General features: G+C 41.7%; 1 protein-coding gene across 2 annotated transcripts in view; it reads left to right on the forward strand.

The window, feature by feature from the left end:
• me1 (malic enzyme 1, NADP(+)-dependent, cytosolic) overlaps nucleotides 1-27,335 on the forward strand; it is a 598,180-nt gene that overhangs the window by 163,479 nt on the left and 407,366 nt on the right. For both annotated transcript variants that reach the window (XM_041187865.1, XM_041187866.1), the window contains exons 2-3: nucleotides 3,766-3,899; nucleotides 26,465-26,614. In XM_041187865.1, the coding sequence (XP_041043799.1) occupies nucleotides 3,766-3,899; nucleotides 26,465-26,614 (284 nt within the window). The remainder of the gene's footprint in view (nucleotides 1-3,765; nucleotides 3,900-26,464; nucleotides 26,615-27,335) is intronic.

The following is a 27,335-nucleotide window of genomic DNA, read 5'->3' on the forward strand; positions in this document are numbered from 1 at the left end:
GGAGGAACAGCACCTCATCTTCCGACTAGGCACTTTACAGCCTTCCGGACTAAATATTGAATTCAGCAACTTTAGGTCTTGAGCTCCCTCCTCCATCCCCACCCCCTTTCTGTTTCTTCCCCCTTCCTTTTGTTTTTTCCAATAATTTATATAGACTTTTCTTTTCCCACCTATTTCCATTATTTTTAAATCTTTTATGCTCCCCCCACCCCCACTAGAGCTATACCTTGAGTGCCCTACCATCCATTCTTAATTCGCACATTCGTTTAGATAATATCACCAACTTTAACACCTCTGTGTTCTTTTGTTATTTTGATGATCTGCTCCTATCACTGCTTGCTTATACCTACAACCACACCTCCCCCTCCACTTCTCCCCACACACACACACACCCCACCACCTTAAACCAGCTTATATTTCACCCCTCTCCTTGGATTCACCTAGTTCTGTTGAAGGGTCATGAGGACTCGAAATGTCAACTCTTTTCCGCCGATGCTGCCAGACCTGCTGACTTTTTCCAGGTAATTCTGTTTTTGTTTTGGATTTCCAGCATCCGCAGTTTTTTGTTTTTGTTTTTCTCCAAATGCTGCCAGACCTGCTGAGTATTTCCAGCATTTTCTGTTATTTAAAATACTAGTAGCTGCTCTGAAGGACTATTTAAAAAGCTGACATTTTTAATGTGGTGTTACTTTTATGAGCATTATTTTACCCATAAACCATAGCAGTTCCGCAAAAAAAAAATGATATTCTGAAACATTGTACAGGCTGTTCTTTCTGATGTTTCATTTGTCAGTGGCTGTCAATGCCCTTTCAGGGCATGATATCTAAAGAGAGAGAGGGTGAGGTCTAGACAGAGTAGATAGGGAGAAACCGTTCCCACACATGAAAGGATTAAGAATGAGAAGGCACAGATTTAAGGTAATTGGTAAAAGTGGTGAAAGCGACATGAGGAAAAATTTGCTAAGGCAGTGAGTGGTTGGGGTCTGGAATACACTGCCTGAGTGTGGTGGAAGCAGGTTCAATGGAGGCATTCACAAAGGTGGTTATCTGAAAAGGAAGGCTACAGGGCTCTGAGGACAAGGCGGGGGAATGGCAGTTAATGAACTGCTTATTCAGAGAGCTGGTGTAGACATGATGGGCTAAATGGCCTCCTGCGCTGTAACAATTCTGATTTAAAAATCCTGAAGGTTGTAACATATAACATTTTGCATGTTTGTGGGAAGTGAAGTGCAGCACCAGTATTAACTCTGGCAGGCTTTTAATTATGGGGTCTATTCTGTTTCAAATCAAAGTACAGCTTGGGGAGTGTTTTTTTTAAATGTCTGCTAGTGCATTAATTATTCCTGTTCAACATGACTCTCATCTAATTATGGCTAGAATTTCAAAATGTGATTGAGTCATACACTTGATCATGATTTTTAGGGTGAGAAACCAGGGTAAAACAGGCAATTTGAATGTGCTTCTCCCAAATCTCCCATTTGAATAAACCCCTTTGTTTCAGTGTAGCGACCTAGAACTGTAAATTGGTGAAGGCCATGATGCTTTCTTTAAATGAATTTGTAGCACAAGCTTTTGATTACAGATTATTTTAAGTTGATTTTCTCTGCATAAGACATTTTTGAATTATTGAGTTGGCGGTGGGTTGTGGCGGAAGTACATTTTCTTGCTTGAGCTAAAGCAATCATTATTCCGTGGATGATAAAAACACAAAATGCTGGAAAAACTCAGCAGGTCAGACCGCATCTGTGGAGAGAAACAGTTAACGTTTCGAGTCTGACCCTTCTGAAGCCATGTGGCTATTTTTCCATAGAACCAGATTATGATGACAGTTGAACCCTCAATATCATCTGAGATCTAAAGTGGACTGGTTTTAGATTCTTTGAGAGGTGGGGGGAAAACTGTCTGATATGTGCCAATGTGAAAAATAACACGTATATCATGAGATGCTGATCACTGTTTGCTCTGGATATGCAAAGGATCATTTAGGGCAGGATTTGTTTAACTTTTGAAGCTCAAGGAAGAAAATTATTTTCCTTCTGTAAATTTCTCTGGTGTGACTCATTGCTGTTTATAGGTGTTTTGATTTTGGTAGAAACCAGCAGCACATTTTTTTTAAAAATTGGAAACCTGGATATTTGCTAAAAGAATGAAGCCATAAGGTTCATGTTTAAATAAAAATAATTTTACTACACATTCAAATCACACTGTACTACATCTCACATAGACAGGTATGTTAAAGATATTAAAAATACAATGAACATGGATACTTGAATTTTAAACTGAACTTCCTAACTCTCTTTTCCTTTCCTTGTACACCCATTTGACATCCCCAAGAGCTCAAGTCAGGTACTTATCAGAAATGGAAAGATTAAGCACTTCATCTCAATACTGTTTAAAAGATTCATTTAAGCGCTTTATTTGCTTTCTCTTTTTTTTTCTCTCTGCTTGCTCTCTTTCTCTCTCCCCACCCCCCTGCGTGCTCCTTTTTTCTTTTCTCTGCTTGCTCTCTTTTTTTTCTCTGCTTGGTCTCTTTTTTTCTCTCTGCTTACTCTTTTTTTTTCTCCACTTGCTCTCCTTGGTTTGGATAGCCCAGAAGTTCAACTTGCTGTTAGGAATCCTTCAGTGAATAAGAGGTTTAAACTTTAGCCAGCACAGAAAATTTCAAATGAACTCTGCTTGAAAGAGGAGTTTCCTGTCCTGCAGCCTGATTGTTCTAAATGTTCAAAAACTCAAACCGCTTGAACACCCAACCACACCCAGGGTCCTACTTTCCCTTTTAATTAACTTCTGGTTGACTTTTTTCTATTCATCTCCCAGGCAGCTTGGTAATGAGAACAATTATGGGAAACCAGCCGCTTTTTACAAATTTTTCAGAAATCTAGTTCTTCTAGCTGGGCCTAGTGGGGATCCCATGGCGACACCATCTATTTGGGCATACATAGCATTGTTAAAACTTAACTCAGCAAATTGCTGAGTTCATAAGTTCAATGAATACAGATTCAGACAATAGTGGCATGTCTAAATTACCATAATATATATGGCTTCCTTGGGTGGTACATTATAGTGAATAGGCTAGCAATATCGAACAAGTACATGGACACGTCAATGTTAGCAATATGCAGATTCTGTATGGTCTTCGCAAAGGTGAAGGAATCCTTCACCGTTTGTGGAAAACTTACTCGGAGCTGGTTATAGCAATTTGCTCAACTATTTGTCCAATTCATGTTGTGCAGGACTAGTCATAGAGAAGATGGAGTGTAATGGAGCATCCCATACATATGTGGGTGCAGTGAACCATGCGGATGAATCCTGTCACATACACCACCAGGCTGCTTGTTACTCTTTTATGCATGTCCAACAAGCATTTTTGTAACTTACTTTCAAGCAGGGCTATATTTGAATCTGCAGCTGCATGTAAGGATCATCTTACACACCTTTAATGGGCTCCATCCTGGGCTCAAATTTACCTTTGAAAGGGAGCAGTCAAATGAGCCACTTGCCAACTAGCACCCTCTTCTCATGCAGTATAAATTGTTCCTTTGACATTTAGTATTCTTGTGAATCTGTCCTGATGAGTGCAAAATGAAAAGCTTCGACAGTGTGTCTAATTTTTCAGCAGTATAGTTATTTCTCTGTTGTTATGCCAACATTTCTGACGTTGTTGTTTTCTTCAGTGAGTTTTCCAGGCTGAAGTTCAGGGGTTTGGTATCTGAATACAATAGTAAAAGTGTGAAATCTAGTATAACTTGTCACTTCTTTTCCTAGGGCTTGGCCTTTACATTGGAGGAGAGGCTACAACTGGGTATCCATGGTCTTCTGCCCCCCTGTATTCTTGACCAGAATGTTCAGGTTCTTCAGGTACTGAAAAACTATGAAATGAAAAAGGATGACCTTGACCGGTAAGAATATTGGAACAAGTTTACATTTAGTAATAATGTATTGCCTTGCTATATCTAGTGAGGCTAATGATGTTGACTACCAATTTATTCTTCCGGTATTGGGTTGCCTATAATCTGTAAAATTTCAACAAGAATTGACTCAACTGCCCTCTGAAATTGCCAACCATGTCACCCAGTTGTACCAAAACTGCTACACAAAAATCAAAGAGGAATAAAGTGGGATTGTCGAATGATAATGGCACATCATGCCCAGTCGACCCTAAAATGCCCTCCTTACTAACATTTGGAGGCTTGTGCCAAAATTGAGATAGCTGTCCTTACAGACTAATCAAGGAACAGCCTGACATAGTTGTGGTATAAAGCTTGACACGCTTGGCCTAAATAGCCAAGTGGTTATGGTACTGGGTTTGTAACCCCAAGATCAAGAGTTCAAATCTCACAGTGGCAAACTATGAAACAATGTAATTTCATCTGAAACAGATGGAAACGTGTTTGTACTCAAAAGAGTTATAAAGCCTGGCACATATAGGGTTATTGTGGGATTGAGCATAGTACTGCCCACAGTGATATAAGAGAACAATGACCTGCACCTGAAGGTCATTGTGGTGTTGGACAGAGGATCATGAAAACAGCTCTGAGCTTCTTACCCTTTATCACAATCTTTACAGTGCAGAAGGAGGCCATTCAGCATATCGAGTCTGCACTAGCTCTCGGATAGAACCTAGTCCCCTGCCTCATTCCTGTAACCTTGCACATTAATTCTTTGCAGGTAGCAATCCAATTCCCTTTTGAATTCCTTGATCGAACCTGCCTTCACCACCCTTTCAAGGGGTCTGAAACAAACTTCAACCATCCTTTGGGTGAAAAAATGTTTCTTCACATCGCATTTAGTCCTTTTGCCAAATATTTTGAAACTGTGCCCTCTAGTTCTTGATGCTGTCTTCAGTGGGAACAGTTTTTCATTATTTACCTTGCCCATACCCCTCAGGATCATGAATACCTCTATCAAGTTCCCCTCAGCTGCCCAAGGAAAAGAGTCCCAACCCCTCTAATCTATCCTCATAGCTATAGTTCTTTATCGTTCATGTTAACCTCCTCTCCAATGCCTTCACATCCTCCCTCAAATATGCAGTACTCCAGATGAGGCCTAACTAGTATCTCGCACAAGTTCAACATGACCCCAAAACAAAAATAAAAATACCTGGAAAAACTCAGCGGGTCTGGCAGCACCTGCGGGGAGGAACACAGTTAACGTTTCGAGTCCGTATGACTCTTCAACAGAACTAAGTAAAAATAGAAATATAGTCTTTTCTATTTTTACTTAGTTTTGTTGAAGAGTTATACAGACTCGAAACGTTGACTGTGTTCCTCTCCGCAGATACTGCCAGACCTGCTGAGTTTTTCCAGGTATCTTTATTTTTGTTTTGGATTTCCAGCATTTGCAGTTTTTTGCTTTTATTTCAACATGGCCCCCTTACTCTTGTGTTCAATGGACCAATTAGTACAGCTTTATTAACTACGCTCTCAACATGCCCTATCATCTTCAATGACCTATGTACATATAATAAACTGAGGTCCCTCTTCCTGCACCTCCTTTAGAGTCTCTCCCTTTTTTATTCAGCCTCACTATATTTTCCTGTCAAAATGAATCACCTCACACTTCTCTGCATTGAACTTCATCTGCCACTTGTCTGCTCAATCCACCAACATGTCTGTGTCCATTTTGAAGTTCAAGAATATCCCCATTACAGTTGACATTATTTCCAATTTTTGTATCATTTGCAAGTTTTGAAACCATGTCCTGCACAGCACAGCCTAGGTCGTTAATATATATCAGGAAGATCAAGGGTCTCAAAACTGACCCCTGGGGAATTCCACTACAAACCTTCCTCTAATCTGAAAAACAGCCATTTATCACTTTGTTTCCTGTCACTCAGCCATTTTCTTATCTAAATGCCTACTTTCCCTTTTATTCCATGACCTAGAATTTTGCTCACAAATCTGTTGTGTGGCACTGTCAAATACCTTTTGAAAATCCATATACACCATATCAACAGCATTTCCCTTATCTACCTTCTCTGTTAACTCCTGAAAAAATAGCATTTCCCTTATCAACCTTCTCTATTAACTCCAGAAAAAACTCCATGTTAGTCAAACATGATTTTGCCGTAATGAATCCATGCTGGCTTTCCTTATTATCCTGCACTTGTCTAAGTGATTATTGATTTTATCCTGAAATAAGTTTTAGGAATTTTGCCACCGAAGTCAAACTGACTGATCTGTAGTTGCCAGCTTTAACCTTGCACCCCTTTTTGAACAAGGGGATAACATTTGCCATTTTACAGACCTCTGGCATCTCCCCTGTGTCTAAGGTTGACTAGAAAATTATCAATAGGACCTCCTCAATTTCCACTCTCTCTTCCCTTAGTACCCTAATATGCATCTCATTTGGTCCTGGTACCTTATTTATTTTAAGTAAAGATAGCTTTTCTAATACCTCCTTCTCAATTGTAAATTCTTCTGGTGTACCAGTTACCTCCAGTCTCACCTCAGCCTGAATAGCATCTTTCTTTGTAAAGACAGATGCAAAGTACTCATTCAGTACTCCGCTATTTCTCCAGCTTCCACACGGAAGTCCCCCTTTTTTTTGTCCCTAATCTTTTTACTATGCTTTTATTATTTACATGCTTATAGAAGGCCTTGGGATTCCCTTTTATGTTAGCTGTCAGCCTCCTTTCCTGTTCTCTCCTTGCTTTTCTTATTGGTTTCTTCACTTCCGCTCTGGTCCTTCTATGTTCAGCCTGATTCTTTATTGTATTTTCTACCTGACATCTATTGTGTATACACTTCTTCCATTTCATCTTCACCTCCATCTCTCTTGTCATCCAGGGGCTCTGGATTCATTTGTCCTCCCTTTCCCCTTCAAGAGGATATACATTCACATTGCCTGCAATACCATTTCTTTGAAGATGGCCCGTTGTTCAGCCACTGTCCTTTCTGCCAACATGTCATTTCAATTCACTTGACTCTGATGCGTTCTCATCCCATCGAAGTTAGCTTTACCCAATTAATTATCCTTGCTCTGGGTTGTGCCTTGTCCTTTTCCATGACCAAACTAAACCTTATGATACAATGATCACTGTCCCCTAGAGGCTCTCCCACTGATACTTGATCCACTTGGGCCAACTCATTCTCCAGAACCGGGTCCAAAATCACATGTCCTCTTGTTGGACCAGCAACATACTACTGCAGAAAATTATCTTGAACATGTTCCAGGAACTCTGCACTGTTCCTATCCCAGTCTATATTTAGATAATTGAAGTTCTCTGTTATGATTACTCTATAATTCTTACTCCCCTCTGTAATTTCCTTGCAAATTTGTTTCTCTACATCATTTCCACTAGTTGGTGGTCTATATACTACACCAATCAATGTTATTTAACCTTTTACATTCCTTACCCCTAGCTAGAGAGATCTGCCCTTGATCCCTCTGGAACATTTTCTGTCTCCAGTACTGTTATGCCATCATTAATCAATATTGCACCGCCCAAATTCTGCCTTTCCTGACTCTCTCTCCTAAATGCCTTAACACCCAGTCCTGCCCTTCTTCAAGCCAGGTCTCTCTTATAGCAAGGATATCATCATTCCATTTGTCAATTTGTACCTGCAGTTCACTTATCTTATAAGCAGACTGTGCATTCACATATATGCACATTAGGCCTGGTTTAGGCTCTTTTTTTTACTTTCCCGCTTATTTTGACCTCATCCAATGTCTTCATATTGCCGACTCTAATTATATCTACCTTGATGCTACTCTGATATATTTGTAAATAGTTCCAAGAGTCAATAAAGATTTGGTTGACCTACATATGACTACAAAGACTTCTTCAGACCTACTGAACTGTAACCAACACCCCACAACATGGTGGCAGCTCATGAAGAAACCCAGAATTTCACTAAAATGCAGAGACAAACCAAAATGCTGGAAGACTGAGGAAAGGCCAGAGAAAAATTATTCAGGAAAAAGCTCCAAAGAAAGAGTTGGAAGCTGAAGGCAGAGATTTAAAAGTCCTTCCTGCAGCAGAAGACTTCCATTGAATCTCCTTTGCAAATCCAGCTTCAAAGTGGAATTGGTAGAACTTGCAAGGGTTAGCTCAATATTTTACAATTCCAGGCTGCAGCAAGTCCTGAGAAATCTTTTTAAGTAATTCGAGTCATAAGTACAATTTGAAAGAAACCCATTGCTAAAATTTGAACCCCAAGTTGGAGACTGAACACATGGCATCCAAGCTTGTCAGAAATAGGTCCAAAAACGTTAATGAAATATTTTGGGAATATTGTGATTGGGAATATCTGTCTAGAATTTGATGGACTTGCAAGTCAAAAAACTAAAGCGCTGAACAAAAGTCTTCAGGCAGCCACTGTTAAATATTTTTTCGAGCTGAGAACCATTGCCATTATTGTGGAGCCTGCCAAAACTGGCAAGTGTGAGAAATCCCTTTGTCTCTGAGTGAATGGTGACGTTGCCTTGAAATTCAGAAAACTCTTAAAGCAGAACATACATTTTTAAAATTTTGAACGTGAATCAGAATTCCACACTTCCAAGTTAATTTGGACTAAATTGAGGCCCAGATCAGTCACAAAATTGAAGCTTTGTAGGAAAAGATTCTTAAGATAGAGTATTGCTTCAGTTTAAATAAAATATCCGAAGACAAACCTGCAATCAAAGGAAGATCTAACCCTGGAAATCAGAACTCTGAGTAGCGTGGGACCATTTTAAGGGGAGAATATAAATCCTGGTGCAGATGCCAACCCACAGTTCAGCTAGTTAAGCAAAGACACAGGGACACTTGTAGGCGAGAGGAAAGTGATACCTGAACTGACCAGCAGAGCAACTATGCCAATGCTGTGGAACAAAGCACCCCCAAAGGCGAGACAAATGTTGTACAAGTTCAGCCCACTGCTTCCAGTACAACAGGATTGGACACCACAGCAAACTGCAGGGCAAAACTTCAAACGTACATAAAGCCCTAAGATTATCCATGAGACTGAGACTGCAAACCTGGAAGAAAGAGAATTGTGCTTCTTGGGTGAGGTCAATTATCTTGGTTTCTCATTTGGAATGTGGATATTTTCAGTCAATGGCCATTTAACAAATTTTAAATTAGACACAGGAGCCATACAAATACTGAGCCACAGTATCAGTTCAGAAGCTGGGAATTCTGCAAATGTAACTCAATTCCTGACTCTCAAGCCTGTCCACCATCTAGAAGGCACAAGTCAGGAGCATAATGGAATACTCTCCCACTTGCCTGGATGTGAGCAATTTCAACAACACAAGAAGTTCGACACCATCAAACAGTAAGCAGTCTGCTTGATGGGCACCCTGCCCACCACCTTAAACATTCACTGCCACTACCACTGACACACAGTGGCAGCCATTTGTACTGTTATGAAAACATAATTTCCAGAACATTTTTCTGGTACAGCCCCTGACAAACCGAGTTCGGGAACTGGAGCTGGATGAACATCGGATCATACAGGAGGCAGAGGCAGTAATAGACAGGAGTTTCAGGGAGACAGTCACCCCTAAAATTCAGGAGGCAGGTAGCTGGGTGACTGTCAGGAGAGGAAAGGGGAACAGACAGAAAGAGCAGAGCACCCCTGTGGCCGTTCCCAGCAACAATAGGTATACCGTTTTGGATACTGTTGGTGGGACGACCTACCAGGGACAAATTGTAGTGGTCACATCTCTGGCATCGAGACTGGACCCTCAGCTCAGAAAGGAGGGAGGGAAAAGAGGAGAGCAGTAGTGATAGGGGATTCGATAGTTAGGGGGACAAATAAGAGATTCTGTGGCAGAGATCGAGAATCCCGGATGGTCTGTTGCCTCCCTGGTGCCAAGGTCTGCGATATCTCGGATCGAGTTCTCAGTATTTTCAGGAGGGAGGGTGAGCAGCCAGATGTCGTGGTCCATGTAGGGACCAATGACGTGAATAGGAAGGAGGAGGAGGTCCTGCAAAGAGAGTTTAGGGAGTTAGGTGCAAACTTAAAGGTTAGGACCTCCAGGGTTGCGATCTCAGGAGTGCTACCTGTGCCATGTGCTAGTGAGGCTAGAAATAGGAGGATAATGCAGCTAAACATGTGGCTAAGGAGATGGTGCAGGAGGGAGGGCTTCGTGTTTCTGGACAATTGGGCTCTGTTCCAGGGAAGGTGGGACCTGTTCCGACGGGACGGTTTGCACCTGAACAGGAGGGGGACTAACATCCTTGTGGGTAGGTTTGCTGGTGCTGCTCTGGGGGGTTTAAACTGGATTTGCAGGGGGAGGGGAACCAGAGTGTTAGAGCAGGTAGTGAGGTGGAGGAGGCTAAAGATCAAGCGAGGAATGCATGTATTGACAGAAATCAAGGGTCTGTACGTAATAGAAATGTTCTCAGGTGCATCTATTTCAATGCAACGAGTATTGTCGGAAAGGCAGATGAGCTTAGGGCGTGGATTGGCACATGGGATTACGACATTATTACTATTAGTGAGACTTGGTTGTAGGAGGGGCAGGACTGGCATCTCAATGTTCCGGAGTTCCGTTTTTTCAGACGTGATAGAGGGGTGGGATGAAAGGGGGATGAGTGGCATTACTAGTCAGGGAAAATATCACAGCTGTGCATAAGCAGAACAGCCCGGAGGGCTCGTCTACAGAGGCCATATGCGTGGAGCTGAGGAATGGGAAAGCTGTGACCACACTAATAGGGTTATATTATAGACCGCCCAATAGTCAAAGAGAATTTGAGGAGCAAATCTGTAGAGAGATAGCAGACCAATGTAAGAAACAGAAAGTTGTGATAGTAGGAGATTTTAACTTTTCACATGTTGACTGGGACTCCCATACTGTAAAAGATCTGGGTGGCTTGGAGTTTATCAAATGTGTTCAGGAAAGTTTTCTAAATCAATATATAGAGGTACCAACGAGAGAGGATGCAATACTTCATCTCCAATTAGGGAACCAGACAGGTCAGGTGACAGAAGTATGTGTAGGTGAACATTTTGGGTCCATTGACCACAATGTCATTAGTTTTAAACTAATTATGGATAAGGATAAGTCTGGTCCTCAAGTTGAGGTTCTAAATTGGAGAAAGGCCAATTTTGTGGAAATGAGAAAGGATCTAGGAAGAGTGGATTGGGAGAAGTTGTTTTCTGGCAAGGATATGTTCAATAAGTGGAAGGCATTCAAAGGCAAAATTTTGAGAGTGCAGAGTTTGCATGTTCCTGTAAGGATTAAAGGCAAAGTTAACAGGCATAGGGAACCTTGGTTTTCAAGGGATATTGGCGATCTGGTTAAGAAGAAGATAGAGGTGTATAGCAGGTATAGGCAACAAGGAGCAAATGAGGTACTTGTAGAGTATAGAAAATGTAAGTAAATACTAAAGAAGGAAATCAGGAAGGCAAAAAGAAGACATGAGGTTGCTTTGGCAGATAATGTGAAGGTAAACCCAAAGGGTTTCTACAAGTATATTAAGAGTAAAAGGATAGTAAGGAACACGATTGGTCCCCTTGAAGATCAGAGTGGTCGTCTATGTGTGGAGCTTCACGAGATGGGGGAGATCTTAAACAGTTTTTTTGCATCAGTATTTACTCAGGAAACTGGCATAGTGTATAAGGAAGGAGGGGAAACAAGCAGTAGTGTCATGGAACATACAGAGATTAAAGAGGAGGAGGTGCTTGCTGACTTACAGCGAATAAAGGTAGATAAATCCCCTGGGCCTGACATGATATTCCCTCGGACCTTGAGGGAGACTAGTGTAGAAATTGCAGGGGCCCGGGCAGAAATATTTAAAATGTCCTTAGCCACGGGTGAGGTGCCGGAGGATTGGAGGGTAGCTCATGTAGTTTCGTTGTTTAAAAGTAAACCAGGTAATTACAGGCCAGTGAGCCTGACGTCAGTAGTAGGTAGATTATTGGGAGGTGTTCTGAGAGATCGGATATACAATTATTTGGACAGCCAAGGGCTGATTAAGGATAGTCAGCATGGCTTTGTGCATGGTAGGTCATGTTTAACGAACCTTGTGGAGTTTTTCGAGGAGCTTACCAAGAAAGTAGATGAAGGAAAGGCTGTGAATGTTATCTACATGGACTTTAGCAAGGCCTTTGACAAGGTCCCACATGGGAGGTTAGTTCAGAAGGTTCAGACACTTGGTATCCATGGAGAGGTTGTAAACTGGATTTGAAATTTACTGTGTGAGAGAAGACAGAGTGGTAGTGGATGATTGCTTCTCAGACTGGAGGCCTGTGACTAGTGGTGTGCCTCAGGGATCTGTGCTGGGACCATTGTTGTTTGTTGTCTATATCAGTGATCTGGATGATAATATGGTGAATTGGATCAGCAAGTTTGCTGATGACACTAAGATTGGAGGCGTTGTGGACAGCGTGGAAGGCTTTCAAAGCTTGCAGAGAGATCTGGACCAACTGGAAAAATGGGCCAAAAAATGGCAGATGGAATTTAATGCGGAAAAGTGTGAGGTGTTACATTTTGGAAGGACAAACCAAGGTAGGACATACACAGTAAATGGTAGGGCACTGAGGAGTGCAGAGGAACAAAGGGATCTGGGAGTTCAGATACATAATTCCCTGAAAGTGGCGTCACAGATAGACAAGGTTGTAAAGAAAGCTTTTGGCATACTGGCCTTCATAAATCAAAGTATTGAGTATAGGAGTTGAGATGTTATGTTGAGGTTGTATAAGACATTGGTGAGGCCAACTTTGGAGTATTGTGTGCAGTTCTGCTCGCCTAACTACAGGAAGGATATCAGTAAGATTGAGAGAGTGCAGAAAAGATTTACTAGGATGTTGCTGGGTCTTAAGGAGTTGAGTTACAGGGAAAGATTAAACAGGTTAGGACTTTATTCCTTGGAGCGTAGAAGAATGAGGGGAGATTTGATAGAAGTTTACAAAATTATGAGGGGTATAGACAGAGTAAATGTGAGTAGGCTCTTTCCACTTAGATTAGGAGAAATAAACATGAGAGTACATGGCTTTAGGGTGAAAGGGGAAAGGTTTAGGGGGAACATAAGGGGGAAGTTCTTCACTCAGAGAGTGGTGAGAGTGTGGAACAAGCTACCATCTGATGTGGTAAATGTGGGCTCACTCTTACGTTTTAAGAATAAATTGGATAGATACATGGATGGGAGAGGTCTGGAGGGTTATGGACTGGGTGCAGGTCAATGGGACTAGTGGCATAATATTTCGGCACAGACTAGAAGGGCCGAATGGCCTGTTTTCTGTGCTGTAGTGTTCTATTGTTCTATGATTCTATGGTTTATTGTAAAGTCGGCTTATGGGTGTAAGTATAGTTGATTCTGTCTGAGATTTAATTACATTTGGAGTCAAATAGACTGCAAGCTTGAAGTCATCAAAAAAAACTTGGTGTAGAAATGTTTGAAATGCTAATGAGTAAACTTGGATGCTGGCTTGGCATTTAAGATATGAAGGGAATTTGCATTTTTAGATGAGTGAAGGGAGGTTTGAATTTCAAAGGGATGTTAGTCTTTTTACAACTAGTCAGTTAGCAAGGCTAAGTGTTTATTTTTCCCAAAGGTTACTGGCAACATGTAAGTTTTTTTATTGAGAAAGATACAGTTTCAAAGATGTGGAGCAGCAGAATTTCCATATTAGAGTGAGAAACATATATTGAAAGGAGAATAAAAGGCTATATGAGGTGGAGGCCATGTAGGATCTGACAGGAGTGTGTGAAACAGTATTTAAGATGCTTCCAGCCATTTGTACATTAGTCAGCTGTGTTCAGTAACTGGAATTGGAGAAAATCCGTTTGGAATTCCACTGTCTTGTGGGTACTGTTAACTTGCTGATTTTGTTTTTAAATCTTAGGATCTATTTTGATTGTTGCTTAAAGGGAGGCGTGTAACTGGGAGTCAGTTTAATTAGGAATTTTAGGAGTTGTTATAGTAGTAATTGTAGCCTTATGTGCTTGAAATCTTTTATTTTGTTAAATATTTCAATTCATTTTTTAAAATCTCTACCGTTCTTGGACTCTACTTCTGAATTCATTGCACACATCCATCATCTTGTAATAAATACAAATTGTGTTGTTATAGCGTGACCAAGTTTCCCTTGTGGATTTGTTCTCCCTGGCACACATCATCTGCCATCTCATAACAGTACCATCTACAAGACGCACTGCAGTAACTCACCTTTTTGATACCATCTTCCAAACCTGTGACCTCTACCACATAGAAGGACAAGGACAGCAGATGCATGGGAACAGCCACCCACAAGTTCCCCTCCAAGTCACACACCATCCTGCTTTGGAACTATATCGCCATTGTTTCGCTGTTGCTGTGTCAAAATCCTTAACTCCCTAACAGCACTGTGGCTGTTCCTACACCACACTTCTCAAAGGCAATTAGGGATGAGCAACAAACAATGATGTTCGATCCTGAGACAGCAAAATATTGGAAATATTGTTGCAACCCTATACCCATTTTATCCAGTAAAATTATTTACTAAGTTAAAGCCACCCTTTACTAAGTTAAAGTACAATGAGCTTTCAACACCATTTAGGTATGTATGTTACAGTCACTAAGCATCTGGTCAGTGATGGTGCTGCTTACTTTTAATATGTCCTAATAACTATATTTTCCCATCCCTCGCATCTTCCTAGTGCAGACATTTTTTAAAAAAATGTTATTTCTATAATCAGAAGCCTTGAACTCTACACAGTAATCTAACTATGGCCCTAATCTCGTTCGAATTATTCAATTACCACTTTGTTCTTGTATTTTCTTGCCTTTTTCTTAAAGTATCTTAAAATGTTGGCTTTTTTTTGTAGCTTATCCTACTTGAACTTGGGAATTATATATTTTAATTCCTGGTTTTCACTTCTGATTCCTTGTTTATCCTTCCCACGTGCATTACCTCACCCTTCTATGTCTTTAAATAGCATCTGCCATCTATTTGCCTACTTCATTGACTTGTTAATATTCTCCTGAAATGTGTTTGAGTCATATAGTGTCTTAATGTAATTAAAGGTCCAAAAGTGCTTCACATGAAACAAAAGTTGATACTGAGCCATGTAAGGAGTTATTAGGGCAGGTAATGGAAGTAGATTTTAAGGAGATTTTTAGAAGTGACGATGTTTGGAGTAGGGAATTCCAGGACTAAGACCTGAATTTTTCAGATCACAGGGTCTCGCTTCCTGCCATCTGAAGAGTTGCCCGCTGGCTCAGAGTACCCCAGATTCATTTCACCCATAAATGAGAGTTAAGTGGCTGCAGACAGGACTTCCACGCCTCACTTGGGAGGAAGTCCCGCCTTGGAGAGATGCCGGCCACTCTGATTGGCTGGCAGCACTCCAGTCCCAGCAGCGACAGCACTGCAATAGACCAAAGAAGAAATGAAGGAGGGTGTGTGAGACCAAGTCTGGGCACTGGAGGCCCAGGTGAGTTTGGGAGGGTCCCAGGGCAGGCAGGGTAGGGAAGGTCTGGTGGGCTGGAAGGGGGTAATCGGGGTCTTAGGGGCGAGCCCGGGGTGGGGGATGGGGCAAGGAGGTCTGGAGGCCACCAGACCTTAAGTGATGGAGTGTCTGACTTCATAAGCAGGCTTCTGCTGGAGGCGTAGCACCCCATGTTCTCTCTCTCCTCACCCCACCCCTCCCCCAAGGCATAACTGTTGGTGTGGGGGGAGCCCAAAAATCAAGTAAATCATCCTGCCAGCCTAAAAATTGAATCTGAGCAAGAAACAGCCCTTGGGCTTCAACTGGGGCAAGGCTGGGCTTCCTGTCTGAGGACTTGCCTGCCCCAATGTAAATTCGCTGTATGGTCAGGGCAGGCGGGAACCCGGAAGGAATCTCGTCCCTTCAGTTTCACTCTCCCCACTGCCCCTGCCTAAATCCCACAAGTGGGGCAGCATAAAATTCTGGCCTTAGGCCCTTGGCAGCTGAAGGCACGGCTATCAATTGTGGAACAATTAAAATCCAGGATGCTCAGGAGGTCATAATTAGATGAGTGCAGAAATCTTCGAGGATTGTAGGGCTACAAGAGAATAGAGAGAGGGAGGCAGTGAGATGATGAGATTTGAAAACAAATATGGGAATTCTAAATTTGATGTGTTGCTTAACCAGGAGCTAACGTAGGTCAGTGAACAGATGCTTGATTGAAGACTGGGTATTGATGTGAGTTAAGACACAGGCAGCAGAGTTTTGGATGGTCTCAAGTTTATGGAGGGTTGAACATGGAAGATGGCCGGAGCTACATCAGAATAGCCATGCCCAGTGGTAACAAAGGCATGAATGAGGATTTTAACAGCAGAAGAACTGAAGCAAGAATTGGGCAGTATCCCAGAAGTAGAAATGGGCGATCTTGGTGATGGGATGGATATGTGGTTGGAAGCTCATCTCAGGGCCAGATATGATATCAGAGTTGCAAACAGTCTGGTTCAGCCTCATGTTCACCAGGGAGAGGGCTGGAGATGATGGCTAGGGAGTGGAGTTTGTGACAGGGACCAAAGATGCCATTCTATGTCATAATATTTAATTGGAGCAAATTTCTGCTCACCCAGGACTGGATGTCGGATGGGCAGTGTGATAATTTCAAAGCAGTGTTGGCGTCGAGAGGTGGTAGGTTGAGAATGTATATGGTATTTTAGGATGATATTGCAGATGAGAAATGGGAAAGGACCAAAGGCAGATCCAGACAGAAGAGAAACAGTTGCAGATGATCTTCAGGCTACGATAGGATCAGTATGATTGTGATAAAGTAAGGGAAAATCCAATGGGGAGGATTTGGAGGAGAATGATATGGTCTGGTAATTTTGGATGAGGAAAGATTGGACGAGGCTAGTGTGGGCCGTAAACGGCGACATGGGTTGGTTGGGCAGAATGGCCTGTTTGTACCATTTGTACAATGTAATCTTGTGTGAAAACAGTGTCAAAGGCTACTGATAGGTAGAGAATGATGGGAGGTAGTTTATCACTGTTACTGTCACATAGGGTGAGATATGTTTTTGATAAGAGCTGCTTCTGTACAATAGGAAGGGTGGAAACCAGATTGGAAAGATTCAGACATGGAGTTTGAGAAAGATGGGCATGGATTTAGGAAGTGGCGACAAATTCAAGGACTTTGGAGAGGATAAGGAGTTTGGAGATGGAATGGTGGGAGCGGTGGGACAGTGTCTTAAGAGACAACTCTTAATGGTATGGGAGCCAGGAAGAGAGTTGTGCAGTCAGCGATTTAGTGGGAAGATGGTGTCCCATGGGCACGACAAGCTCCGAAAGGGCATGAGGAGAAACTAGAGAAATATACACGTTTGGGGTCAGGGAAGGAGGGAATCTTCTAAGAAGTTTGGCTCAGTGGGCTAGTGGAAGAGAGAGAAGCAGCTGATCGAATGGCCTCAATCTTAGTGAAAAAGAAGTCCATGAACAACTCGTTCTTTGTTGTTGGTAGGGGTGGAGATGACCGGGGTGAGGAGTTTAAGAAGATTGTTTGCAGTAGAGGCAAGAAACCGGGGGTTACCTTACATTTTGAGATGATGGTGGGATAGTGAGTAGTTTAGGCAGATGAGCAGGAACCACCAATGGTGCTTCGTGTAATCCAACCAGATCTGGAAGCAAATGGCTAAACCAATTTGTCTCATATCCGTTTCACTCTGGGCCCATTGGAATTAAGGGAGTGGAGGTGAGGGCCGTACTGGGGGAATGACCGGGATGAGAGATTAATGGTGGATAAGGCATCAAAGTCTGTGTGGTTGAGCTGAATATGAAGGTAGGTGGGAATCCAAGATATGAGGAGGACACAGAGGCTGCAAAGAACTATAGACAGGTTTACATGAGGGCAACAAGTAGACAGATGGAGTGTAATGTGGTGAAGTGTGAGGTTATTTGCTTTGATAGTAAGAATAGAAAGCTGAATTTTTTTTTGAAAGGGATCAGACTTGTAAATGTTGATGTTCAGAGAGACTTGGGTGTGCTTGTAAAGACTGCTGAAAATTTAGAATGGAGGCACAGCAAGCAATCAGGAAGGCAGATAGCATGTTGGCTTTCATTATAAGGGTTTGGCATACAAGAATAAAGAAGTCTTGCTACATTTGTATGAGACTTTCCTGAGACCATATCTGGAATACTGTGTCATTTTGGTTTCCATATTTGAGGAACGATGTTCTTGCATTGGAGGCAATACAGTGAAGGCTCACCAGATTGGACCCTAGGATGAGAGGATTGTCCTATGATGAGAGGCTGAGTAAATTGAGCCTTTATTTTCTGGAGTTTGGAAGAGTGAGGGGTGATCTCTGAAGCATACAAGGATCTGACGGGGCTCGACAAGGTAGACACAGGCTGAGGAACGGACGGGCACAGTCTTGGGATAAGGGGCTGAGCATTTAGAACAGATGAGAAATTTCTTCACTCATCGGTTTGTGAATCTTTGGAACTCTCTAGCCCCAGAGGGTTGTGGATGTGCCGCCATTGAGTATATTTAAGGCTAGGATAAACAGCCTTTTGGTATATCAGAGAATAGAGGGATATGTGGAGTGGGCTGGAAAGTGGAGTTGAAGCCGAGGATCAGCCAAGTTTGTATTGAATGGTAGAGCAGGCTCCAGGAGCTCTATGGCCTTCTACTGCTCCTATTCCTTACAAATCATAAGTACATAAGAAAGTAAGTGCAGTTGTAAGTGAATAAGGAGTGTTTTTTCTAGGAGCAGCCATGGAAAGAAGTAGACTTGAGGGGAGGTGGGGGCTGCAGGCATGGGTGGAGATTGATATAAGGAAGTGATCAAAGTTGACCTTGCCTGATGGGAGTAGTGAGGTTATGCGAGAGAGCAAGGTCAAGGGAGTGGCTGCAAATGTGGGTTGGGGAGTTTGCATGAAGGGAAAGGTTAGGGCTGATATGGCAGTGAACCAGGCAGCGCATGATGATGCGAGATGAAGGTTGGAATCACTAAAGTTGAGAAGTCATTTGGCACAGAGGCTGAGGGATTCTAGCAGGAGAGTAGGAAAATCTGGGAATACTGAAAGGTTGGTGTGGGTTTTTGGGAAGGCAGAGTACCTGAGAGGGGTGAAATGAGGAGAAGAATGGCAATAGGAGAAGAGGGGTCTAGAAGTTTTCAAATCGATGTATCACAAAATGGTTGTGTTTATACTTGATTTTCTCAGACCAATAGTTGTGTATCTTTTGTGGCATGGTGACCAGAACCAAACACTGCTAAATGTATTTTGATTAGTACACTGCAAATCCTTAGTACAACTGGTTACCATTGACCAGAAACTGAACTAGACTAGCCATATAAACACTGTGCCTACAAGAGCAGGTCAGAGGCTAGGAATTGTGTGATGAGTAACTCACCACCTGACTCCCCAAAGCCTGTCCACCATCTACAAGGTATAAGTCAGTGTGATGGAATACTCCCTACTTGCCTGGATGAGTGCAGCTCCCACAACACAAGCTTGACACCATCCAGGGTAAAGCACCACATCCACAAACATTCGTTTCCTTCACCACCAATGCACAGTAGCAGCAGTGTACACCATTTACAAGATGCACTGCAGGAATTCACCAAGGCTTCTTTGATAGCACCTTCCAAACCCACGACCACTACCATCTAGAAAGAGCAGAGTAGCAGATACATGGGAACACCGCCACCTGGAAGTTCCCCCCCACAAGTCACTCACCAATCCTGATTTGGAAATGTACAGCCATTCCGTCACTGTTGCTGGGTCAAAACCCTGGAACTCCCTTCATTACAGCAGCTTGTGTGTACCTGCACCAGATGGACTGCAATGGTTCAAGAAGGCAGCTCACTGCCACCTTCCCACAGGCAATTATGGATGGGCAATAAATGCTGGCCCAGCCAGTGAAGCCCACATTCCGTGCATGAATAATTAAAAATAAACTGTAGACTTCTATAATACCACCCGGCTAATTATATTGTAGCATTTCACTCACTTTTCCAATTTCTTCACCACGTTACTTGGACATCAAAAATGATGTGATTACTGTTAATCTCTGGTCTTTCTCATAATGCCCTCTGTTCATTGAATGCAGATGTTGTGAACCTAATTGTACCTAATGGACATCACATGGGTTAAAAGCTAAATACTGCGTATGCTGGAAATCGGAAACAAAAACAAAATGCTGGAAAAGCTCAGCTGGTCTGACAGCACCTATGGAGAGAAAGAGTTAATGTTTCGAGTCTGTATGACTCTTCTTCAGAGGTAGGTTTGGGGAGAAGCTCTGAAGAAGTCATACGGACTTGAAACATTAACTCTCTTTTTCTCTCCACAGGTGCTGTCAGACCTGAGCTTTTCCCGCATTTTCTGTTTTTGTTTTGGATATCACATGGGGTTGAGGTGAAAGGGGAGGAATTATGGAAGCAACTGTTTGTGGACTATCTATATGTACTTAGACTCCTGACTGAACTTTTTAAAAGTATGCACCAGGAAGCTTTGGTTTCCTCATTTTGCAAGGAGATCAAGATGACATGACTTTAAGTTGTTAGCCCGCACAGTGCTGATTCATGTGATTCTTTAGAATTCCTGTGTGCTGGTGGTGTAAATGCTGCTTTGACAGACGTGCCTGAAATGACAATTTAAACACTCTCTCTAGCCTTTTGTTTGACGAGATTGTTGTTTTTGAAAGCAATTGTAACAGGAGTTTTAGAACAGGAGTAGTAAGAGTTGAATGACGGTGCAGTTAATTTTAAAATGCTTCGATCATTTGTGGGTAAAAATGTAAAAATTATACCTGTTCCTGCAAGTAGTTCACCAAATCTGCGACCAATGTACAGACTAATTGCATTGCAGACTGAGTTTCAAGATCTAATCCTGTTTGAAGAAGGTGGTGGTTTAGACCTTGAAGGAGGAATCCTTTAAACATATGAGTGTTTGTGGCAGTCGGTGTATGTGACCTTCAGTTTACATTGTCCCCTTCTTTTGTCTTGACATGGTTAAACAGTCATACCAAAACCAAGTACCTTCAAGCCCAGTTGTTGCTGTATTGAATATCAAATGAGTTAAAAGTAGCAAAACGAAGTGTTGGCTTGCAGCACCAGTGTCTGAAATGTCCTGACTGTCACTGAGATAAATCTATGGGTTGGTTGTTGGATGTGGTTCTTGGTACACATTATAAAGTCAGTCATTTAGGTTTTTCGGCAATGCTCCCTTATTTCCCAAATCCATGAGAGTGACATAAGACGCATGTTGTGGCACAGCTGATGGTAAATGCTGAGCTGCTCAAATCCCAAAGGGAAACTTGAAACAACTGCCACAACTGTTTTGCGCTCTGTATGAATTCTAAGATGTGTGCCTTGAATTCAGTAGTAATAAGACGACTGAGTCTTAGTGGTTTCTTACAAAACTAAATTCAACCTTTATTAATAGAAGGAATGATTTTAAGTTCATACATAGATCTACAAATTACTACTGTGATAACTTCTAAATCCCCTAGTCAATCTAAATCCCCAGTTACACTTAAGTTAAGGTAACAGTAAGACACACACATTTTTAAAAGACTCAGGCAAAGAAACATGATACCCTGAACAATCCAATACAAAGTGAGTTTTCTTAACTTCAGTTCTTTGTAGGCAGCAGCTTGAGGCTTAGGTGCTGAAGGCCTTCCATGCTTATGTTAGATCTTAGAATGCCTTCCCTTGCACACAGCCTTCTCTCCTTTATCCATATTTTCCCCTTTGAATGCAAATTCCCATTGTTTCACTGTCTTTAGACTTTACCTCTCTAATAATAAAAATCTCGCAGTACAAATTTTACCAGTACCTTCTGGGAAAATAAACATATTGTTTCTTAACTTCTCCTGGCTAGGTTAAACATTTTACTCTTCTTTTTGAATTCAAGCTGGTTGGGTTTATTTAAAAATGCAGATGTTCCCTTTACCCCCGTGTTTATCTACTTAACAACATTTCAAACCTAGTTTATCTTCTGATGCATCAAAGTTTTCTGACCAGCTGCTTTTAATTCAATTAAATCACACACACAGACAGATCCATAGACACTGACCCCACTATTACTCTACTTTACAATAAATTCCAATACATTATGAAAATTATATCTTCCTGACATACATGGAAGTGTTATGAAAATAGTTGAAAATAATACAAGTAGGATTTCCCTGAGCATTATGATGCTCTGTAGATTTGTGTAAAACTGCAACCTGCCTTGTGTGTTTCTCTCAGAAATTAAATCCAGTTTTGTTCCTTTTTGATTAGTTTGTGGACCTCCCCAGATAAGCACTTAGCAAGGTTCCACAAAAAAAGGCTCTGTGTCCAAATTGCCAGCTGCATTTCCTTCACTTCAAAAGTATTCCAGTGGCCTTTACACAGGATATAGGATAGAAAACCGGTCCATTAAGGTAGCGGGACAGGTAGAAAAGGTGGTTAAGAAGACATTTGGGACACGACTTTATTAGCCGAGGCATAGAATATAAGAGCGGGGCGGTTATGCTGGAACTGTATAAAATGCTGGTTAGGCCACCGCTAGAGTATTGCATGCAGTTCTGGAATCTGCATTATAGGAAGGATGTGATTGCACTAGAGGTAGTGCAGAGGAAATTTACCAGGATGTTGCCTGGGCTGGAGAGTTTTGGTTATGAGGAGTGATTGGGTAGACTGGGGTTATTTTCCCTGGAGCAGAGGAGATTGAGGGGGGACATGATTGAGGGGCATAGATAGAGCAGACAGGAAGGAACTTTCCCCCTTGGTGGAGGGATTAATAACCAGGGGGCATAGATTTAAAGTAAAGGGCAGGAAGTTTAAAGGGGATGTGAGGAAGAATTATTTCACCCAGAGGGTGGTGGGAATCTTGAACTCACTGCCTGGTGGAAGTAGAAACCCTCTTAACAATTAAGAAGTATTTGGATGTGCACTTGCAATGCCATGGCATACAAGGCTATGAGCCTAGTGCTGGAAAATGGGATGAGAATAGTTAGGTACTTGTTTGACTGGCACAGACTCAGTGGGCCCAAGGGTCTTTTTGCTTTAATAAGATTGCCTCTCATTCTTCTAAATTCCAATAAGTACAGGACCAACCTACTTAACCTCTCCTCATAACGTCCTTCCATACCCAGGATCAACCTAGTGAACCTTCTCTGGACTGTCTCTAATGCCAGTATATCTTTCCTTGGATAAGGGGATCAAAATTGTTCACAGTATTCTAGGCATGGTCTAACTAATGTCTTGTATAGTTTTAACAAGACTTCCCTATTTTTACACTCTGTTCCCTTTGAAATAAAGCCAAAGTTCCATTTGCCTTCCCTATTACCTGTTGAACTTGCATGTTAGCTTTTTGGGATTCGTGCACAAGGACCCAAATCCCTCTATGCTGCAGCTTTCTGTAGTCTTTATCTATTTAAAGTAACATTCAGCTCCTATAATCTTCCTGCCAAAGTGCATAATCTCACATTTTCCCACAATATATTCCATCTGCCAAATTTTGCCCACTCACTTAACTATTTTCCTCTGTAAACTCCCATGTGTCATCCTCACAACTTGCCTTCACATCTATTTGTGTGTCATCCGCAAACTTGGCAATAGTACATTCACTTCCCTCATCCAAGTCATTAATATATATTGTAAATAATTGATGCCCCAGCACAGATCCCTGTGGCACTCCACTAGTTACAGGTTGCCATCCTGAAAATGTCCCCCTTATACCAACTCTGTCTTCTATTGGTTAGCCAATCCTCTATCCATGCTAATATACTACCCCCAAAACCATGGGCTATTATCTTAAGTAGCCTTATGTGCGGTACCTTATCAAACACCTTTTGGAAATCCAAATATATTACATCTACTAGTTCCCCTTTATCTATCCTGCTTGTTACCCCCTCAAAGAATTCTAATAAATTTGTTAGGCATGATTTCCCCTTTATGAAGCCATGTTGACTCTGCCTGATTAGATTATGTATTTCTAAATGTTCTGCAATTACATCCTTTATAATAGACTAACATTTTACCACTGACAGATGTTAAGTTAACTGGCCTATAGTTAGTTGTTTTTTGTCTCCTTTCTGAATAAAGGTGTTACATTGGTGGTTCTCCAATCCTCTGGGACTTCAGAATCTAAGGATTCTTGGAAGATTACTACCAGTGCAGCCACTATCTCTGTAGCTACTTCCTTTAATATCTGAAGATGCAACCCATCAGGCCCAGAGGGCTTATTGGCCTTTAGCCCCATTAGTTTCCCTAGTCCATTAGTTTTTCTCTGGTGATAGTTACTGTATTTATTTCCTCACCCGCTTTTGCCCCTGATTTAGTTTTATTGGAATGCTATTAGTATCATCTACAATGAAGTCTGAAGCAAAGTATTTATTCAGCTCCTCTGCCATTTCCTGGTTCCTCATTATTATTTTCCCAGCCTCATTCTCTTCAGGGGCCTATGTTCACTTTAGTCTCTCTCTTCCTTTTTATATAAAGAAGCTCTTACTGCCTGTTTTTTTTATATAGATTTAGGTGAGAAAAGATGGGAGGAGGCTAGAATGGGGTGTAAAACACCAGCGTAGACTGATTGGACCAGATGGTCTTTTTAGAGTCAGTCATCGAGGTCTACAGCAGTGAGTGTGTGATGGGATTGAGTGTGTGAGTTTAGAGTGATGAGATGGTTGCCATACCCTGGCTGCACGGATGAGATCATTCATCCTCTATCTGCTTTGGATGGCCGATTTCTGCTGTGCAGCATTGGCACTGATCACCACTGCCATTGCCTATCAAGCTGGAGTGGTAATGTAGCTGCCCCTCCTGCAGCCAGAGCGAGGGTAGAGGACATCACGGCGGGCCCCCACGGCATCCAAAAGGTGCTTGAGGGCTGCAGTCATCTTGCCTTTTGAGGCCATGTCTTCTTTGCTGCAGCCCTGGGCATGAAGCACAGAGCACGGATCTACTTTAAATGTGGTGCCTGGCATGATGAAGCAGCAAGGTGATGGCATGGTGGGCAAATGAGAGTCCACCTGCCAAGGAAATGGCATGTTTCCCAGGAAAGCATAAATAATGCGGTGGCTTTGGGGCGAAAAACCCAACAGCCGTCGTTTTACCCGCCCACTAGTGCACTTAGTGCAAATCTGGGCCGATTCCACCCTAAAGGAAACCCTTTGCTGATATCCAACGATGAAGGAAAGTATTAACTAGTGGTGGAATTGAATACTTGGGGTTCTGTGTTTATTTTGTTTATACTTTTTTGGTGAGATTTCATTGTCCCAAGAAGCCCAAACTGACTGATTTTTCAAGTTTTTTTTGTGCTTATCCTTAAAGGAGTTTGGGGGCATGCAAAAATTTTTCAAATGAAGGGCAAGTTTCAGATTTACACCTCTGGCACCATATTTTCAGAATAATAAATAGAATGCACACAGAAGGATTTGTTTATGTAACTTAGAAAATTGTTTGATTCATTTCTGTACTAAATGGATAGTTTCTACATTCTTTTGCCTATTCTCTTCTGGGTACTTACTCGTGGCTAAATGTTCTGTCAGCTGGCTTCCGTTGTCAACGTCAGATGAATACCCTAGGCAACCTACTGAAGTAAGATTGAATTAATTTCATTGTCAGTTAAGAACAAGAACAATAATGAACCCATTATTTCATTTCCAATATTTCTCTCTTCGTTCATTTGGCTAGTGGTGGGCAATAAAGCTAGACTTCACAGTTGGTTGGGGATATCCTTGCCTGACATACATATAAACATATATTACAGAAAAGAGATCTTTGGATAACGATCGAGTTGAATGTCTGTTCAATGTCTCATTCCATTCGAGATGAACTATTTCACTGTGAATTAGGGACTGAACATTGAATTTTATGAGCCTGTGTACCTTCTTTATGGCTTGAACAGATTGGGATGTGGCCAAGTGCACACAGTTCATATCTTTGAACAGAGGAGCATCTCATGAAATGCAGAATATTGTAGTAAACTCTTGCCTTGATTGTGCAATAAAAATTCTTACGTAGTCGTTTAGCTCCAAGTTGACAGCAGATTTTATGATTGTTTCCTTGTAGCAGAATGCAGCAATGTAATTGAATTGTCATTTATTGAAGAGTGCTCCTTACAACTTGCCTTTTTTTTAAATTTAGTAAGCATTTGTATTATTACTGCAATGGAATGAACATTTTATTTGTAATTTGTGAATTTGACTGCTCCTTCTGTAATCTTGCGTCTATCATAAGCATGAATAAGACATTGGAAACTCACTTTTGCAGTTACCATCCAATAGACCTTTACCTATAAATGAGCTGGATTCATGCCCAGATTCTCAGTTAAAGTTGTTTTGTACAAATATACTATGGCAGTGAGCTCCAAAAGATAAGTTAATTAGAAAGATGTGCACTAATGTAAATATATTTTTAAAGCCTCAATTGGTAATTGCAAGAATAAAGTAATAGCAACAAGAGGATCATTTTGTCCTAATTGAGTGTTCATATTTTAATGCAGGTACAGGTTTAAATGAAAAAAGTACATACAGTATAAGCTAAATATGTTTGCATGCTGCTTTTTATAACTGCTCTAATGGAATATATTTTGCCTGCTTTCTTCAATTCTACAATATATTTTATCTTATCCTTCTAAGGTACATATTTCTAGCGGCTCTTCAAGACCGAAATGAAAAGCTCTTCTACAGAGTACTGACTTCAGACATCGAAAGATTCATGCCTATTGTTTACACGCCCACTGTGGGCCTGGCTTGCCAACAATATGGACTTGCATTTCGCAGACCCAGGTAAGTGACTGATGCACTGTGATGCATGCATCTAATGATAAAGATCAGTCATACAAACTGAAAAAGGTAAAATAGACTACATTTTGTAGTGGCATTCACACTTACAGCTGCTGTCATTGTGCATATTGGCCATCAATATGTTTACTAACAGGTCAAAAACTATTCAACTTCACTGTAGTTGGTAGATGTATTCTGGTGTCAGTACTACCTCACTGTTGTATTTAGAGCCAAAACATACATGAATTTAAAGAAAAAAAATCATTAAAGGGATGTGGGCATTGCTGGCTAGGCCAGCATTTATTCCCCATCTCTAATCGCTCTTGAGAAGGTGGTGGTGAGCTGCCTTCTTGAACTGCTGCAGTCCATGTGGTATAGGTACACCCACAGTGCTGTTAAAGAGGGAGTTCCAGGATTTTGACCCAGCGACAGTGAAGGAACGGCGATATATTTCCAAGTAAGGATGGTGAGTGGTTTGGAGGGGATCATCCAGGTGGTGGTGTTCCCATCTATCTGCTGCCCTTGTCCTTCTAGATGCTAACGGTTGTGGGTTTGGAAGGTGCTGCCTAAGGAGCCTTGGTGAGTTTCTGCAGTGCATCTTGTGATGGTACACATTGCTGCTACTGTTAATTGGTGGTGGAGGGAGTGAATGTTTGTGGATGGAATGCCAATCAAGTGAGCTGCTTTGTCCTGGATGGTGTCAAGCTTCTTGAGTGTTGTTGGA

Source organism: Carcharodon carcharias, chromosome 5 (assembly GCF_017639515.1).
Source record: "Carcharodon carcharias isolate sCarCar2 chromosome 5, sCarCar2.pri, whole genome shotgun sequence".
Lineage (NCBI taxonomy): Eukaryota > Metazoa > Chordata > Chondrichthyes > Lamniformes > Lamnidae > Carcharodon > Carcharodon carcharias.